This window comes from Ascidiella aspersa, chromosome 3, assembly GCF_963924565.1.
Source record: "Ascidiella aspersa chromosome 3, kaAscAspe10.2, whole genome shotgun sequence".
Lineage (NCBI taxonomy): Eukaryota > Metazoa > Chordata > Ascidiacea > Phlebobranchia > Ascidiidae > Ascidiella > Ascidiella aspersa.
Genome location: NC_139449.1, coordinates 15,328,940 through 15,349,025, shown reverse-complemented (window position 1 = coordinate 15,349,025; position 20,086 = coordinate 15,328,940). Strand labels below are relative to the sequence as shown.

The 20,086-nt window shown below is 34.5% G+C and overlaps 1 protein-coding gene across 1 annotated transcript; it reads left to right on the top strand.

Moving 5' to 3' along the window:
* The first annotated feature begins 1,727 nt into the window (after nucleotides 1–1,727).
* Nucleotides 1,728–19,028, top strand: LOC146160362 (polypeptide N-acetylgalactosaminyltransferase 1-like). The gene is made up of 12 exons (XM_083385473.1): nucleotides 1,728–1,889; nucleotides 8,608–8,749; nucleotides 8,827–9,001; nucleotides 9,356–9,522; nucleotides 9,828–10,035; nucleotides 13,715–13,885; nucleotides 14,613–14,730; nucleotides 14,920–15,100; nucleotides 15,544–15,683; nucleotides 16,805–16,903; nucleotides 17,197–17,331; nucleotides 17,569–19,028. The coding sequence occupies exons 1-12, from the start codon at nucleotides 1,851–1,853 to the stop codon at nucleotides 17,719–17,721; spliced, it is 1,728 nt and encodes a 575-aa protein (XP_083241599.1). The 5' UTR covers nucleotides 1,728–1,850; the 3' UTR covers nucleotides 17,722–19,028.
* Nucleotides 19,029–20,086: the final 1,058 nt, after the last annotated feature.

Genomic DNA, 20,086 nt, shown 5'->3' with positions numbered 1-20,086 from the left:
TAGTGTTAAACAATATTAGGCGCTCTTTCACTATTGTACGTAAAAATTAATAAAAAAAAAAATTTATTCAAATGCCGCATACCACAACACATATTGTTTGGGTTAGGGTGCGGGTTAGCGTTTAGTTGAGGGTGGGTCAAGTTATTATTAATAATAAACATAATATTACTTGACACACCCTCACCCAAACGCTAACCCTAACCCAAACAATATGCGTTGTGGTATGCGGTATTATTATTATTATTTTTTTTGCATAACTTTTTACGTACAATAGTGAAAGAGCGCCCAATATTGCTTGACCTACCCACACCCAAACACTAACCGACACCCTAACCCACGTATTGTGCATTGCTTAATAATTAATTTAACATTGTGGTAGGATTGTAGACCAGCGCCCAACTTTCTAACTAGGGTTCCTCTTTTTTCTGATTTTTTGACTCCCGAAAAACGGGATTGAAAAATAAAAATTCCCAGGATCACACGAAAATTTGTGTCCTAATTACATCCATTATAATGTTCAAAATTACTTTATAATAGTTCCAAACATTTAATGTAGCTCATTTATGTTCTGTAGTATTGCCTTTGCAATCTTACAAGACCTTCTCGTATGAACTCTTTGTTTTTATTAGTAAACAAGCTCATGCAGGGTGCACTTTTATTGGTAAAATAAGTTTAGTTAAGTTTTGTCCGGTGGTGAGCGCAAGTAAAGCAACTCAGGCAACGACTTTAATAGTTTTTACATGTTTTTTTCTTTATAGTAGTCAAAAACGACAAGATTTTTAAAGTTTTGCTATGTTGCCGAATAACCGGTAGTATAAAAATATTTCCCTAGATTCTGGATTGTTATTCCCGGTAAATCTCGTGAATTTCTCTTCGAAACATTCTCGGAGAGGAACCCTATTTCTAACTAATGCAAACCATTCTCTGATAAGCAGGTAGTACAGCATGATATATGCTTTATGATGTAACAAGAGATATAATAAAACATGCTATATTATCGAATAATAAAGTATAAATATGGACTAATAATGATGACAGACAATGTTGAAAACATAGTCTAAAACTCTTATGTTTAAAAACCCAAAGACTATGTGGACCCTCTGAAACTGTTGCAAGGACCAGAGTTGGTCCGCGGACCCAAGTTTATATTTATTTTATCCATCAACTTTGGCTCTCTGTTTAACGTGCTCATGTGGACTGTGGAGCAGCTTTTACATGTAGATAGTGCTAAAGTTTCCAGGAAGACAAGGCGATATGTTTTTGGTTAATTGGTGGATGTACGCATTTCCACAAATCTATTGACCAAAAATGTTAGTGCCTTGTTTCATGAAGACACAAATGACAATAAATTGCCTGCTGTTTTACCAAATATGAAAATTAAAGTTAATCCAAGACAGACCTGTCGACGATAAATTGCGCAGGATACTCCTACATAGGAGTGGAAATGTGCATTCGCTTCATTCAAGCTACCATTAAGAATGTGACCTAAACATACTGCAATACAAATTTAATTAGTGTTTAACAAAACCACACATGCAAAGCAACATAACCTTTGCAATACTATGGTGGTGTATTTTGTAGAAAATTTTAATTTTGACTTAGGAATGCTTTTAACCTAACAGATGACTTTTACTTATTTTGTTAGTAAAAATAATCTCTTGGTTAAGTTACTACATAAGTAATGTGTAAGACTGTCAGCCCTAAAGTTACCATACTTTTCAGAAATTTTTCAAATTAAAATCTTACAACTATAAATGTGTAACATAAAAATCACATGCAAAATATCTGTGTTTCTCTACAAACAATATTTGGCCAATCCATAGTCTTGGTTTTTCAATCCATGGGAAGTTATGTTTCGGTACAGACCAAGAAAATTTCAGCACTGCAAAGTAAGTAACTTGTTTGTATTAGTTTACTCTTGTTTGACATATGCTGGCTGTGTTATTTTTCAAAACTTTAGCTGGCATAAGATGCCTAAGACCCTGTACAAGAAAAACACATCTTATACATCATGAGTTGGAAACCCTTTCCTATTCACAGGAAAATATTTTTTCACAATGTAAGGTTCATTTCACACAATTCAATCTCATATATTTTTTAAAAGCGACAGGAACCACAAATGGTTGCATTTAATTGTGCATACACAAGTGGCAAGTTTGGATAAGGTTCATTGCTGTGGTGACACATTTATAGTGCTTGCTTTAAATTAATAAATGTCTTCATGTAGTGCAGCGTCACATTTTTCTGGCAACCAATTACAAATGCGATAACCTTCACCTAATCTTAAATGTCAATCAAGTGTTATTGAGCGAGCAGCTAATGTGTAATGCCAGGTGCAGAGTCCCAATTTCCTTAAACAAGTAAAGTTTGAAAGTAACATTCTATGTTAAAATGTGCTGGAGTTCGCCAAAAATCTAAGGTCCACTTAAAGCCAGTAGCAAGGTTACGTACAGCTAGGGATGTTCAAAGTAGAATATCGAATCCTTGGATTTGAATCCAATTCTGCCGTTTATTTCGGGTAATTGGAACTGATATAAGAACCCTAAGACCCAACAATGTTTTAAAAAACAAGACCGAATTGCTAAAGAGTTCATTGTGCAGTGACAGTGTTGCATTCTACTTACTATAATATTGGCATTTGGCATAATATAAAGTTTTCAACAACCTGGACATGTATTACAGTTTACACAACTGCGTCAAGTAGGGTATATTAAGATTAATCCCTCCCCCAAAGAAAATCGAGGTTAAATAATTTAATAAAAATATACTAGGATTCGTTATTCTGGATTCGTTATTCTAGATTCGAAATCTATTATTCTAGAATACCTTGGGATTCTACGTTGAACATCCCTACATACAGCATAATTGATAAGTATTGGTTATGCATTCTGATAGTTAGGGATGTTCAAAGTAGAATACCAAGGTGTTCTAGAATAATAGGTTTCGAATCTAGAATAACGAATCCAGAAAATCGAATCCTGGTATATTTTTTTATTAAATTATTTAACCTCGATTTCGTTTGGGGAAGGGATTTTTTGCTAACATGTGTACATTATAATAAAAAAATCTCCCATGTGTTTAACATTCTTAACAACTGTCATTTGAAGCAGTCGTGTAAACTGTAATTTGTACACTGTCCAAGTTGTTGCCAAAACTTATATTTTTGCCAATAATAAGTACAATGCAACACCGAACACAGAACTCTTTAGCAATTCGGCCCTGTTTTTAAAGCATTGTTGGGTTTTTGTGCTTCTTTTTTTGACTAAAATGATCTGTTATGCAGTCAAATAATGTACTGCAAAGAATAAATTACTATTGACATAACGAATACTTGACAATTACGCTGTGCATTACTGTATAACCTCGCTGAATATTGGCCTAAAGTTGTCCTTAAGTAACCCTATAGCGCATTTGGTCGACCCAGCACCTCTTACAACGTAATGTTACGTTTGCAACTTAACGCATTTAGGGAAATTTGGAACTCCCCACCTGAAATTACACGTTAGTCGCTCGCCCAATAATGCTTGATTGACACCTAATTATTAGACGAACGTTATCGCGAGACGCGAAGTAATTGGTCGCCCGAAAAAACGCTGACGCTGCACTAACTGGTTACATTTAAAGCAATCACTATAAATTGGTCGATGCAGCGACAGGCCAACTTACCACACGCGTTTGTACAATTAGGCGCAACAATCGGCGGTAATACATTAAATTATATCGGTTCCAATTACCCGAAATAAACGGCAGAATTGGATTTGAATCTCATCTGGACTCGAATCCAAGGATTCAATATTCTACTTTGAACATCCCTACTGATAGTGCTCAGTAACTTTGTAATATTTGCAACAGACTCGCCAGTCGGGCGAACGGCTATTAATCACCACTCACGCAGACGAAATATAACTCACCGAAAATGTTGGCATGCCATCTGCGAATTTCCATCCTAGCACAGTCTTTTTTTGGGTTGTCGTTAACCTGTCTTGTGGTTTTCTATACAACATTAGTTTTTATAAAGTCTGGTCGTTTATTTCAAAGCTTAAAAATTTGGTGGAAAGCTGCACATCACACTGCCTGAAGTTACAAAAAACTTATAAAGATGTCTGAGACCAGTCACTGCACTTTTTCAAAATCGGGCTTTCATGATACTGTCCTCAGGCATGGTGCTCCATCACAGCCAAAGCCAGCTAACCTTCCAAGCCCCTAACGCTATAGCGGACATAAACGGATGCAGTATGGCAGAAAGCTGGCAACTTGGTGACTATGTCGGCTGAAGCATCAGACAGAAAACCGAAGAAATTGGCCAAAATAAAAGTTTTTTTTTTTTAAATTAAATTTTCTTTTTTGAATTTTGTTTTGAATTTTTTTTGAAAGATCGATTTTCCAAAAAGAACTTGTGCTTGTTCTACACATATTCCAACAAATATATTTTCAAAATGCTTTATATGTAGGAACATTATGCACTAAAATTAGCAAAAATTAATTTTTTTGTGCCATTCTAAAAAAAGTTACGAAAGTACGAAGCACGTTGTTTAGCAGGGAAAGGCCAGTGTTAAGCATATAGATTGATTATTAGTTTAGAAAGTACTAAATTTTGATAGAATTGTTGTGTATTTGCAGTTTTACTTTGATTTGACAGTACTTCTTTGGCTATTTTAATTATGTAAACGCAAAAATTTTCGCACTTTGCGCAAACTCCTGCCTCCTATGTCTCTCAAGAATATATATTTTCCCAAAGGTGCGATCCATACTATGGTATGTTGCACTTCACTGTGTGACTCTAATTTCAAAAAACAATTTCTAATAACTTGGATTATAAATATCGTTTCATCCAGATGGGATTCGAATCCAATTCTGCCGTTTATTTCGGGTAATTGGAACCGATATAATTTAATGTTTTACCGCCGATTGTTGTGCCTAATTGTACAAACGCGTGTGGTAAGTTGGCCTGTCGCTGCGGCGACCAATTTATAGTGCTTGCTTTAAATATAACCTGGTAGTGCAGTGTCAGCGTTTTTTTGGGCGACCAATTATCGCGTCTCGCGATAACGTTTGTCAAATAATTAAGTGTCAATCAAGCATTATTGGGCGAGCGACTAACGTGTAATGTCTGGTGTGGAGTTCGCAATTGCCCTAAATGCGTTAAGTTGCAAAAGTAATATTACGTTGTAAAACGAGCTGGCCGTCTACAAAATGCGCTATAGGGTTACTTAAGATCAACTTTAGGCCAATATTCAGCGAGGTTATGCAGTTATGCACAGCGTAATTGTCAAGAATTCGTTATGTCAATAGTAACTTTGTATTCTTTGCAGTACATTATTTGACTGCATAGCAGATCATGTTAGTCAAAAAAGAAGCACTAAAACCCAACAATGCCTTAAAAAACAGGACCGAATAGACTTCTGTGTGCAGTGTTTCATTGTACTCACTATTGGCAAAAATATAAGTTTTGGCAACAACCTGGACAGTTGACATAATACAGTTTACAGAACTGCTTCAAATGACAGTTGTTAAGAATGTTAAACATATGGGAGATTTTTTTATTATAATGTACACATGTTAGCAAATTGTTTGGGCGATTTATTGCTGTGATTGTAGGCCCTGTGGGGTAGATTAAGATTAATCCCTTCCACAAACAAAACCAAGGTTAGATAATTTAATAAAAATATACTAGGATTCGCTATTCTGGATTCGTTATTCTAGATTCGAAACCTATTATTATAGAATACCTTGGGATTCTACTTTGAACATCCCTACCTACGGCGCAACTTTTTGCTAATTCATTTACTTGTTAACACTCTTGTTTATCGTCTAAACATGGCAAGGTTGATAGATTCCTTAGGCGAACACATCATTTAATTCTAGGGCGCGATAAAAAACAACAAAGAATTTAGCCCAAAAATGCTCATCACCAGACGCCTGGCAAGATTCTACCAGCTTGAACGGATGTCTGCTCCGTTATTCTGCTTTCTGTTGCACCATCACAGGTTATACTGAAGAATTTCAATTTATTTTGTGTTGCTTTTATTTCTTTGCAAATTGTAGCAATTTCTTTTACAAAGGTCTTGCATGATTTTCTGCTGCGATAGGATTTGCCGCTATCAGCACCCTTTGTCTTATCTAGTTCACGCTATCAAGTGTAATTGCAGATTAGTCTTCTGTGCTTAGCAATAGCATGAGCTTTTCTGAATAAATTGCCCATTCTTTTGCTGTATTGCTCATTAAAGTGATTCAGTGCTATTTGAGCAGGAGCTGTGGCTGTTTATATTTTTGCTCTGAAGTCATGACACAAACGAGCTAATGGATGGGCTTCACTTTGCTTGTGATGAGCATCAATTCTGGCTTAAAACATTTGCACCCTTTGATATTTTTTTGTATTTTTGGAAGTTGATTGATGTTTTATTTTCTCAAAATGCTCTATGCACCACTTGCACTGTATACTGTTTCGGGAATTTAGTAGCTACGGCCGACCCAGAAATAAAATGCAGTATTTCGCCTAACACTATATAGTTACTGGTTGAACAGCAAATACTGACAAAATATTTGTAAATTTACTACAAAACTATTCATTCACAAAGTTAACAACCACATGTACCAGAAATTTTGTGATGCGCGACCCCCTATATTTGGTGGTTTACATTTTTCAAGGGCGTCGAACCGCATGCAGCAATTGCGTATAACTTTCTAAGACAAACAATTCAATAAATACAAAAAAGTAAAATTCTTATTCCTGCGTACATCGCAAGTCCACTTAACTTTTCCAAAGGCATCAACGACTGGGTTAAACATTTAAAAATTAACAATGTTCAAGTTAAACAATTAGTGTTTTCAGGAAATGCGAAGTAATATTTCGTTTATTAGTGGTGTTAAACACAAGTTGTCTACACCAACGTATGAAATTTCTCGCCTAAGTGAGTTGCGAGAGTGAGAGAAAGCAGCATTCGCCCAGAGTGATTTGTACTCTCATTGGCGTGCGGGTGAGTGCAAAATCCCAACCCTGTTTATAGTAAAGTAAAAGTAAAACACAACAGTGTTTTATAGAACAGACTGTTTTGGCAACAACCTGGTATTTCTATCATGCCTCATGTTTGTTTTTTTATGTATCACAGTGTATACAACTGCTTTGAATCCCTGTTGCTTGGAATTTTAACCATTTAGATTAGAAGATTACTTTTTTATTACAAAATACATATGTCAGCAATGTGTTTTGCGATTAATTGCTGTAACTATGGAGTATATTATGATAAATCTCTCCCACCGCTAGGGATGTTCAAAGTAAAATCCCAGGGTATTCTAGAATATTGATTTTAAATTCAGAATAATGAATCCAGAATGTTGAATCCTAGGATGTGTTTAGTAATCATTTTGTGTTTTGTTTGTGTTGTGGGAAAGGGGAGATTCATCATAAAACAACCTACAACTACAGGGCCTACAGTGACAGCATTTAATCACCAAACATTTTGTTAACATGTATATATTGTCATAAAAAATAATCTCCGAAATGTTTACCATTCCAAACAACTGCCATTTGAAGCAGTTGTGTAAACTGTAATGCATAACTATATAAAAATTATTTTTCCATATATACACAATGTAATACAAGGAATTCTTCAGCAATTCAGTGAAGTTTTATAAATCATGGTTGTGTGTCAGTTCTACTTAACTACAAATGTATCAGTTGTACAGTCAAATAATGTGCTCCAAACAACACAAGGTTACTATTGCCAGTAATGCATTTACTTGACAATTACACTGTGCATAAATTTCTGATTATTGGCCTAAAGTTAACCTTAAGTAAACTTGTAGCGCGTTTTACCAGGGAATGTTTCTTTTGTAACTTTTTCCAAGCAAATTGCAAACTCAAAGTAGTTGGTCGTTTGAAAAATCCCTGACGCCACACTACATAAATACATTTAAAGTAAGCACACGCCTTGATCTAAACTCGGTTCCAATTGCACAAAATAAACTGCAAAATAGGATTCAAATCCAATTTGGATTCAAATCTACAAATTTCATATTCTATTTTGCACATCCCCACCGACTGCCTTTAAAAAAAAGTTGAATAATTATTAAAAAAATATAGTAGAATTCAATATTCTCGATTTGTTATTCCTGATTCAAAACCTATTCTAGAATCCCCTGTGATTCTACTTTGAACATTTCTACTAGGTATATAGGTTATTTAATATTTTACGAAGTACTCAATAGCCACAGTTCCAGTTAAATAACAAATGACAAGATGACATTTGCAATTTCCAATAAATTGGCCTATAAATGCCAGATGCAAATCTCTGTTATGTGCCTACTGCACATATTTTTTTGATTTATTTAAACATTGTGACTATTGTATAGTGTAAAAACAGTCAGTTACATCTTGTTCAGACAGCGCAAAGGTCTATTGTGTGCTGAGTAGGCCACTAATGTGTCTTATGTAGGGCCAAGAATACCCCAGCTTCACTAAAGAACAATGTGCTAACAACGGAATTAAGTGGCACAATGCTCTGTTTTAGTGATATGCAAGAGTGCAAAATTAGTTTCTTAAGAACAGTTACAGTGTGTTGGTAGTTTGCCTATAACAACTAAAAAACCATTAGTTTTATTTGATAGATTATTCTTGCAACATCTCTCTTTTGGTTCATGATTGACGTCTTCTTTTTATTAAACTTTACTGATTGCAAATCAAACTGTGACAAAGAAAATGAAGGTGGAAACTTTTTGTCCAAGCGTGTATTACCAGCTATTGAAAATGGTTTGTGTTTTTACACATAATTTATGTTTAGTTTAAACTTTTAGGTGTTTTTTCTGAAATACATGAGTATTTTACAGCATTGCCAAATTTTGGATTTAATTCCAATGGTCCTGGTGAAATGGGAAAAGCTGTCATCATACCAAAAGAAAAAGAAGAGGAGAAAAAGAAAATGTTCAAAATTAATCAATTCAATCTTATGGCTTCTGAAATGATATCTTTAAATCGCAGCCTGCCTGATGTTCGAATGGAAGGGTAAGCATTTTCCTAGAAAATCTCAAGTTATACATAATGTTAAAGGTTGATATTGTATTAAAATTGTCAGCAGTCAGCATTCGTCAGACTAAATAACCCTCCCAAAAGTTGTTGGCATGCTTTATCAATTTTAGCCCTACATCATTATTTTAACCAATGATTTAAACTGCCTTCTATTTTGGTTTGTTTACATAGTTCATGGTCATCTCAATTTTTCCAGAATATTGAATTTGTAGGTTATTGTAGTTTGTCAGAGAACAACAAAAAGAGCAAATAGATCTGATAACCAAAACCAAAGGCAAGGCCACATGCTGTTCTTTACTCTTTAGTTGCATCTAAAAACTTTTTTTAAAGGTGCAAAACAAAGAAGTATCCTGATATTTTACCCAAAACTTCCGTAGTAATTGTTTTTCATAATGAAGCCTGGTCGACTTTGTTACGTACAGTCCACAGTATAATTAACAGGTCTCCCCGGCACTTACTGGAAGAGATTATTTTGGTGGATGATGAGAGTGAAAGAGGTACTGTAACAAAAAAATTACATAAATGATATGTTTAGTACACCGAAAGCCATTGCAGACTAAGTGTACTTTTGATATCATAAGCTGTAATTGTCGGTCAGGAAGCAGCTTAATTTAGCCCTTTTTAGAAGGGCTAGATCACAATAGTTAAACACAAGTGTGTGTGTATATATGATTGAGTAATATGTGTAATATTATTATTTTTTAATTTGTGGTCTGAGAGTTGTTAATTTGTACTTTAAATGTTCGTAAATGTTCCCTTTCTCGATTCTAGTTACCTATACTTATATTTACCTGTTTTAAAGATTTTTTGGGAAAGAAATTAGAGAAATATGTTGAAAAGCTTCCAGTACCCGTACATGTGCTGAGGATGGGAAAAAGATCTGGTTTGATAAGAGCTCGCCTTAAGGGGGCTGCTGCTTCTGTGGGCCAAGTTATTACATTTCTTGATGCACATTGTGAGTGCACAGAGGGATGGCTGGAACCACTGTTAACTGAAATAGCCAAAGACAAGTATGTATATTCTTTTATTGGAGTATACATTGCTGTAACTCAGGAGCGTATCCAGAAAATCAAAAAGGGGGTCCCGAATTATTAACTTAGGGAATTCCCCTAGTTTCTGTCTATCGTTAATAAATAATAACTTCATAAACTAGTGATGGGTATGACATCCTAAAAATTAATCAGACACAGCCAATTAACATTCAGCAAAAGCGAACTTTTACGACGTAAAGCGAACACAGGCGCAGAAAACGCTTAGTGTACAATCGTTAACTTCAGGCGTAAACTAAACCAAGACGGTGAAATATGTGTGATTGATTCTGGTAGAATCGGGTTTCGACTATCAGCAGCGCATTTTTCCAAGTTCCATGTACGAGACCATGCTAAATTGCAAGCACGTCTCTCGCAATAATAAACAAGATCGTTTTCCCGGGAGTTAATATAGTTATATATCAATTTCAGTGTCAAAGAAGATTTACTTGCGTTGGACGCAGTTTTAGTTTACAAAGACAAACAATTAGATGTTTCACAGTCACGCAGATAAATTGGATAATATGTAACATGCAATCCGATTAAATGTCACATCCACACAGGCTAAAAGGTGTGACTTCCAATTTTTGGGAAGCATTTAGTTAACCCATTTCAGGCACAATCAACAAAAAAAGTCAAGGCAGGGAATTAAAATGTTTTATTTAGGAAAAATTAAAATGTTTGCCACTTTACGCACTATTTAGCACTCCAGCCATGATATTACGCTGTCCGTAACATTACTTTGAGTAACATGGTAAATTGCGCTTTTAAATCATCGGAAATAATACGTGTCTCAAGCGTAGAGTACAACATAATATGTAATAATCATTAAGACGCCACAGCTTGATGGAATTTTACATTTTGTTTAACCCTTACTCAAAAAATAATTCGGGGTATACGAATTTGTTATGTACACAGCGCCCTTACCAGTATGTAGAGCCTAATAATGTTGCTGCTTTCACGAGGGCTACATCCTACCTTAATTATGTAAAGTGTTTACCCAACGCTTTTTATACACAATACAGAACATTACTTTTGGTTACAATTCAAATTACACATTTATTTGCACTTACAAGGATATGGTAGTATGGTACACCATAATAAGCAATGGTAATCAACAATCAACAGCTTAATGGCTTCATGCATTTTTAACCACAAAAAATCGGGGCATTGCATGAATGCATGTAATATATTGCGCTTATTGCAAAAGGCTGAAATCTTTGCAATAAGCTTATATTGCGCTTTTTTATTGTAAAAGGTTTTAACCTGGGCAACCCCAGGTATTTCGTCTAGTACATATTATTTTGTAATTATCTTTGCGCTTAAAAATAAATGTCAAAGCCAAAAGGTCAAGTAAATGGACATCAATGATGTTACAAGTGTGCATCAAAATGTCTTTTTAAGATGTTTTTGATTTACTTGACCTATTTGGCGCTGGCATTCATTTTCAAGCTACATGACAGTTCCATGCATTGTGTAGCTTAATCATACAAACTTGAATCTATACAAATAAAACCTAAAGACAAGTACTTAGTTTAGATTTTCATTTTAAACACCAATGTTTTCTTTAGGGATCTGTTTCAGTTTTTGTCATGTTATGCTTTTGGATAAATCAGGAGTAATTTTATCAATGTGCATGCATAAAATATGCTTTCCTATACCAGTTCAACCTTATTTACATTGTAGTCCACTTAAATAAATGCTGTTTACCTAGAGAACTGTATGAAATACAACATACAGATAACACAAAGATCAAACACAATTAAATCCAATTGTTAAACCTGTATATTTTCAACACTGACAGTACATCTCAATGCTAGAATTAGCGAAAAAAATATTAAAAATAAATTTAGTATCCCGCGAGCGGCTTTTAATCAGCACTCACCGGGACGAAATACCACTCGCCAAAAATGTTGGCTTGCCGTCTGCAAATTTTCGTCCTAGCGCGGTCATTTCTTGGGTTATCGCTAACCTGTCTTGTGGTTTCCATACGTAAACATTCATCATCATCCAGTGCCATGCCTGATCCAGGCTTCGGCTGCCATGAAACACTGGTTTCTCCAGGTGTGAATATTTCTTACCAGTTCAAAAATATTCTCTGCTTGGATGTCTAAAAAGTGCCTCAGTTGATTAATAAGCATTTTTCTTTGCCGTCCAGGTGAACCACATAATATTTTGCCACACAAAATTATGTATTTTTGTTTTTGTTGTCTGGTTATGTGGCCGAAAAACGTGAGTTGTCAAAGTTTTATTGTGCTTAACAGTGATCTCTGTTGATTTGTCTGAATTAATACCTCATGATTGGTTTTATGGGAGGTATATGATATTCGTGGCATTTTTGTCAGTTACCACATCTTAGCCGCACTCAGGTTGTCATTCAGTTCCTTTGTGAAAGTTCAACTTTCACACCCGTAGAGTAGAACGGGCCACACATAACTTTTAAGAACTCTCACCTGGGTATTTGCATTTAATTTCTTGTTTGTCAAAATTAACTTGAGGTTTATGAAGCAATTTTTTGCCTGCACAATTCTGGCTTTAATGTTATATTTGGACCGACCATCATCTGTAAGTATACAACCAAGATATCTAAACCTTCGGGTTTGTTTGATTGGTTTATTTGAAGTAAACATTAGTTTTTATAAAAGCCTGGTGGTTTATGTTCATGCAAGGATGAATAAATTAATGACCCACAAAAGCAGTTTATGATTAAAACAATGTAAACAATTCCTTTAGCCAAAATATTTATTTTACAATTTTTCGTAAAAAATATAACACTGACAAAAATTACAGCCTGATTTGAGAGCTAAGCAAGCTAATGAGAGCACTATTCTGCAGCAACTGCTTTTTTTTTTTTTAATAAAAACACTAACAATTCAATAAATACAAAAACCTTATTGCTGGGTACATCGCAAGTCAAACACTGGGTTAAACATTTTAAAAATTAACAATTTAGGTACAAAGAATATGCGCGATTAAGTGTTAAATTGACTAAAAGCTTTCTAAAATAAATATAATCGCTTTCATTTACTACTGACAACTACTGCAAATAATGCAATACAGAAACTTGACCTCATCTGTGGCCTAAACTCTGTTGAAGAATACTCATTTCTAAGTTTGTCAGTGTTGGTAGAACACTGATAAGGGGGATTTTGTGTCAACAAACTTAATGTAATTTGCACAGGCACCTAACCGAAAGACACTGAAATGCAGTAATCTGTATCACGCTACATTAAGCCAGTCCTTTGAGTTCCTTAAAATCAAGTGTTTACAATCAAACCGTTTTAATCGATTAAGAAATATTAGAAAGTTAACTTCGCAGTACATATATTTTAAATAAAATAGCTTTGTAAGTTTAAAGAAAATTAGTTAAATATGTTTACTAAACTTTGGCACAAGAATAAGTTATAATTGAAAAAAAGGCATATCAGCATGTTTGAGTTTGAGACCCCTGGTCTAAAACAAACTGCTAGTAAACTTACTTCAGACCAAAGTAGAATATTAGGTTGGGAAATAAGTGTGTGGTAGGACAAACCTGGTTGACAAGATGGAAAATTTCTCCAGCAATTTAAGCCTCTTTAAATTCTTGTACAATATTTATAGGAAATTAATTTCTATATTCTATTCCACATTTAACCATTTAATTTATTCGTGTTCACTTTAGATCCACAGTAGTATGCCCTATCATAGATGTTATCAGTGATGAGACATTTGAATTCATGGTTGGTTCCGATATGACTTATGGTGGCTTTAACTGGAAGCTTAACTTTCGGTGGTATCCTGTCCCCAAGAGGGAAATGGATAGAAGGAAAGGTGATAGAACATTACCTGTCAGGTCAGTAAAATGCCGGTAAAATATTTCATCTGAATGTTATATTAAATATATATTTGGCACCTAACTTAATTTATTAGAAGGAAAAACTGACAAGCAAAAAATAATAATACAAGGGTTTAAGCATATATCAGCATAACAGTTTTGTTTAAACAAATATATTTTTCCAGTAAATCCATCGTGTTAATGACGTCACCATTACACTTGATTTCAAATAGAAAAACAAGGGTTGCTAACTTGGAAGTCTCACAGAAACGTTTTGTTACATTCAAAAACAACTTTTTTTATTCAATTAAACTTACTGTAGCAAAAATGTTACACAATAGAATCTCTCCAACAACATTTTACCGACTTCAACAATTCATACGAAAACCATATGGTTTAAATACTTTATTTTTTTATTTATTGGATTCAGACAGTCGTAATAAAATTAAACTTTTAGTATGTTGTGCATACTTCATGCGTAAATCCTGACCTTCTAGAGTTTTTAAACAATAGTACCAAAAATGTGAATGTTCTGTCTATTTAAATACAATTCTTAATGGCTCTGATTAACACAGCAACACACAGCAAACTTGGAGTTAAGTTTTTGTAAGCTATAAAGGTTGTAGGGTGACGAAAAGGTGGTAAAAAACACTGACAAGCTAACTACTATTTAAATATAAATTAAACTAAACTTTTGATATATAAAAGAAAAAATGTGCACCAGTATATTTATTTTTATATGTAGATCTCCAACAATGGCTGGTGGCTTGTTTTCGATCGACCGTGATTACTTTGCTGAGATTGGCACCTATGATGCAGGAATGGATATATGGGGTGGTGAGAACTTGGAAATGTCCTTTCGGGTATTTATTATTATTATTTATATATTTGTGAAAAATGTTGAAGCTTATTGTTTAGTCGTGTTTAATGTTGTACCATTGCACTACCACTGTTTATGAGTATCATATTTCAGTTTCACCTGCTTTCCACCCCACTACTCCTTTTTATTGCATAAATCTATCTGATTTGTCCTATGTGATTTATTTACGCAGATTTGGCAATGTGGTGGTACACTTCTTATCGTCACTTGCTCCCATGTCGGCCATGTATTCCGTAAAGCCACACCATATACATTTCCTGGTGGTACAGGACAAATCATCAACAAGAACAACCGACGCCTTGCAGAAGTTTGGATGGACTCATACAAGGATTTCTTCTACATTATTACACCAGGTATATGCTAATATTCTTCGAAAATGTTGTCTTCAGTTTGATAATTAATAAATAATTTAATCAATCTCTTTATTTTGATCTCTTGCTTAGTTTGGCATGAATTTTTTCTCAGTTTTGTTGTTTTTCTGTGAAAACTATGTTGCAAAGCATAGCAAGTAAACGAAAAACTCTTTATGATTGTCATGTCATAATTTTACAGTTGTAATACAATGCTATACCCCCTTAAGCTTTTTTATTATTGACTAGGCTTAGTTGACAGATGATAAATTTATAAGCTAATAAGGTCAAGTAAATCATCATAACTAGTTAATGTTTTTTAACTGATGATGATGATACAAGCAGGTAGCGAAACGACTACTACAACATGTTAGTCACATTCTTTACAGTTGTAATTGTTCCCCCCCTTACACTGATTTGTTGCTTTTTATCATGTGTTTTTTTAGGTGTTCTAAAACAGGAATTTGGTGACATTAGTTCTCGCATAAACCTTCGCAAAAAGCTTCACTGTAAACCTTTCAAATGGTATCTTGAGAACATCTACCCAGACTCGCAGATCCCAGGTAGCTACGAGTCGCTGGGCGAGGTAAGTTGTGACCACTACACTACAATCTAAAGCTTAACACTTTTCGTTCTACAACCTTGTATGTTGAAAACGACCATGTATGTTTAAATGTTGTTTTATGACATGCAATAGTACTCGCAAGCAGCCTACAGCCATAGTCGAATTTACCTCAGTTAACCTTTTAAGTAAACAAGGCGCATGACTTCACAACAACGGGGGTTCAACAAACCAAAAAGGTTGAAGAGCACTCCACTAAAAACTGACAGAATATTTAAGTGTGTTCGACAACCTGATTGTACTAATTTAAACAGAGCCGTCAAATGTATTATATGTTTGGTTGTCAGCTGTGATTTTTGTACATTTTTGGTGATGCCGTGTAATGTTTATCAAAACTACATATTAAACCAGGGGTCACCAAACGTTTTTCATAAAGGCCGTATAACTCTAATAAGGCCTAACCATCGCGGGCCAGATAACTGGTTAGGATTTATTATCACGGGAACTATGCAATAAAAACTGTAAAGAGTCTTAATAAATTGTCGAAAAGTTAAAAATTTCATTGAAATTTAGTTCGGAATTGCATCGGGCAACATTTCAACTGTGCTTGAAAATATGCCGCTGGCCGGATTAATTGAAATTATCGCTAGGATAAATTATAAATGTAAGCATATGGTTTTGCAAATTTATTCGTTAGGGATAGTCTTGGAAAGGGGTCCGCTACTTAAACAAGGGTGAAAAAAACCTACTTTTGAAAGTTAAAATAGTTTGAATTGTTGCATGCGGTTTAACATCTGCTTTACTAAAAATATAATTCGGACACTGCGTTGTGTACCACAAAACAATAGGATAACTACCTCAAAAAGTTAAAAAAATCGCTGATCTAAAGTGTAAAGGTTTTTAGAGAAAGTGATATATACTGCCTATGTTTTTTTTTGCACTGGATCTTTCAACCCTTCCACTCGAAAATAATGCTCTTTTGCGCATGTATTACCGCTTTACCGCTTATTTGTTATATAGATATATGCTGCAACACTTGCATTTTGTATTTTTTGCTATGTTGCTCATTCACACAGTTAAAATATATTGGGTAAGGTTGGTCTCTTCAAGAGTGTAGTCCTGATATGCAGCTAACATTTGCTTAGGTTCGCAACGAGGAAGGTGGATTGTGCCTGGATACAATGGGGAAAAAAGAAAACGACAAAGTTGGAATATTCCACTGTCATGGCATGGGAGGCAATCAGGTACTAGTATGTAATTACGTTTTATTGATTATTCTACGTAATAGGTCGGAAAGCAAATGTACACCCCGGACCAGATTTGAAGTAGGCCGGGTCAGACCCGAGAGCCGTAATATGCCTGCCTTATAGTAGGTAAGATTTTGTTGTGTCATGAATTGGGCGATTATTTTTGACCGAAAAAATGAGAAATTGCCAAAAAATATATTTTTTGACAAAATTTTGACCCATTAGAAATTCATTGATTTAAACAACATACTGTTGCCTATTGATTTTTAATTTATGGATTGTTTTTCAAGGTATGGGCTTTAACCGGCAACAATGAGTTGCGATGCGACGATATATGCCTTGATGTGTCTAAGCACGGAGGTCCGGTCATGATGGTCAAGTGCCATCATATGAAGGGAAATCAACAGTGGGATTACGACCACGAGGTATTTTTTTACTTGAACTTGTGCAAGTACAAAATGTGTGAGTGGCTACGGTGTTTATTATGTGTTGATTATTTGCTGATATTTGAACTAGATATACAATAGTAACTAATATGTTAACTAAATCATATAGAAAAATGCATGTCTTGATTGTCTTGTTTTGTTATGTTAGGTGATATTTTTTTAAGTTAGTATGTGTTAAATGTATACTAAACGAACTATACCTTTTAACTATGGCAGACAAAACTGTTAAAGCACGTGAACACAGAGCAATGCATGGACAAACCAGATAAGAACTCGTCTCAACAACCCGCTTTGAAGGCTTGTGACCACACCAAGTCTTCCCAACGCTGGTTGCTTAATAATGTTAAAATTCAAGGCTCAAGAAGGTAGTGCTACCACCAACAGCAATATATTAAACGAATGCACAAATATTAAGAGCTCGACAAAACCCGACAAAGCACGTGAAGAACATTGGCTGGTATGGAATTTTTTTTGGACAGAATATGTACAGCATATGTACAGCACATACCGCTCTAAAGAAGTTAGTAAATCGAGGCATTGTGTTTTACAGTGTATGATAAATATTTTTGCTATCCTTTTACATTTGCTTGTAACTCTCAACGCAGTATTTAACAAAACCCAAATTAACTTCATACAAGCGGCCTACGGAAAAAAATCCCATTCAAAATTTCTCACCCTAGTGTAAGGTCTGATGCTTCTGACCACAAGGCTCACCACAGCGCTTAGCTTTAGGGATATTTTTTCATGCTTCTGCATTTTATACTCTATTTGTATCTGTAGCGCACTATAGATGTAACAAAATTACCTTGTGAAACTTTTTAATAATTTTAATTAAAATACGAAGTGATGGTATTTAGACTGTTTCGCTAAAACAGGTATAAAAGCATAAAATCGTTTCTTAAAATTCTTAATACTTTGCTGTAAATACATCGTCAGTTACCTAATTTGACTGAAACAATACGCGGTTCAAGCTGAATAATAATAATAATAACAATAATATTAATAATAATAATAGTCTTCTTATATTTCCTATTTACGCTTTTCAATACATTAACATAGTTTAACAAAATATTGATTTAAAAAAAATGTCTTTACAAGGTAACCTAATATTTCATAATATTTCGTTTTGGGGATTTTTTTTTCTTATACATCCACTCAAATTATTATTTGCACTTGCAATATTTGCAAGCACTGTCTCTACATTTCGCTTAAGTTTCCATCGAATGCACTTCACTGCTTTGGAATAATACCCAGAATATGTTCTTTTTTTCTTCCTTATTAGTCAATGTGTAAGTTTATTATGAACTATTATTTTCTGCAGTGTAAAACAAATCTTGTAGTAGCTTAAAGGCATTTTTAAGCTGGGTTATATACTCTATTTATTATTCTGATTAATTTTAGTATTTCGCCTCGTATTTTATCTTTTTACTTGGGCCTTTGTTATTCAATTGTTTGTTATTTACAAATGGAAGTCGCCTTGCACCTTTAGTCGGTGATTGTTTGGTGTTGCTTTGTTCAGTTTTACAAATGCTATTTCTAGTTGCTTTGCATTTGCATATCGCATATATGCGGTAAGCATTGCAACTAGACGTGTAATTGCTTTAAATCCGTGCTGAATTCTGGTAATGAAATAAACAGCTCGCCCTGAATTCGAAGAAGAGTATTTAACTATTTATTGAATAAAGAGACAGCACATTGCATGTATCGTCAACAGTCAACCAAGTAAACTGCCTTCAGGCGAGTAGCCTGTCCTATGCTGTGCGTTGCCTAAGTCAAACAAGAGGTTTGTAAGTTTAATGTCGCCCTAAACTTAGTATAAAAAATGGAAACTTGGCTTACTTGCGATGCAAAATATGTACCATTAAAATAAACTCGAAGCGTTGCGAACTATACCACAATTTTACTTGGTTAAAAAACAAATTGTAAGAAGCCATCATGCTATCGCTATCTCATAGGCCTATTGTGTGCTTATCCCGGTGTAATTTTTGCTGTAGGAGCGTTCTAAAGCCGATGAAATGTTAACAATACAAAAAATAAACTGTGGAATAATGTCTATCTTTCGCCCCAACACTTGCAGTACGTGGCTCTACTCGTTTTGATGTTTTTTTATCCTGTAATATTTTTAGACCGATTGAAAAACACGTAGGCCCAACCTTCATTGCAAAAGAGCGGCGCCTATATAATACAAGGTTTCTACCAATTCTTTGATCTCATTATGTCTTAGATTGTCTTTAAATTGATTTCCATGTTTAATATACTTTCCACGCAGCTGTAAGTTATATGTTTAGTTTAGAAATATTTCACGATTTAAAAAAAAATCTTGGATTAACGAAAATACAAGTGGAATGTCACTTTAACACGGTTTACCGTAGGTGTGAGGTGGTAAAAACATCGCTCAAATCTGGCATTGTTGATGACAAATTGCTCCTGGGTCCAACTTGAATTAAGGTAAAGAATGGTGTATATCAGGGCGTAACTGGACCTTTGGCAAATATTTTTTCTCGAATAGCACCCGCCTATGTTTAACCTTTATTTAAAACCGATTACTAATTAGATATCAGAAGCTTAACAGCGAGATTGCGTTGGATTTTGTTTTACCAAATCCCCCATTGTGAATAACTAGTCGGGTTTCTAACTTTAAATCATTATACCAGTCTGACTTAATGGGCAACGAGTAATAAGTTTAGTCATAACCGATACATTTTATAATGAGTTTCGTTTTTTTTTTTAACTG

What these genes read in the sequence shown, in the direction of transcription:
- LOC146160362 (XM_083385473.1), top strand. Translation starts at nt 1,851, where the DNA reads ATGTTTCGGTACAGACCAAGAAAATTTCAGCACTGCAAA. An exon ending in GAAAATTTCAGCACTGCAAA is followed by an intron (nt 1,890 to 8,607) that starts GTAAGTAACTTG and finishes TTTATTTGATAG; the next exon opens with ATTATTCTTGCAACATCTCT. An exon ending in GCTACGAGTCGCTGGGCGAG is followed by an intron (nt 15,684 to 16,804) that starts GTAAGTTGTGAC and finishes ACATTTGCTTAG; the next exon opens with GTTCGCAACGAGGAAGGTGG.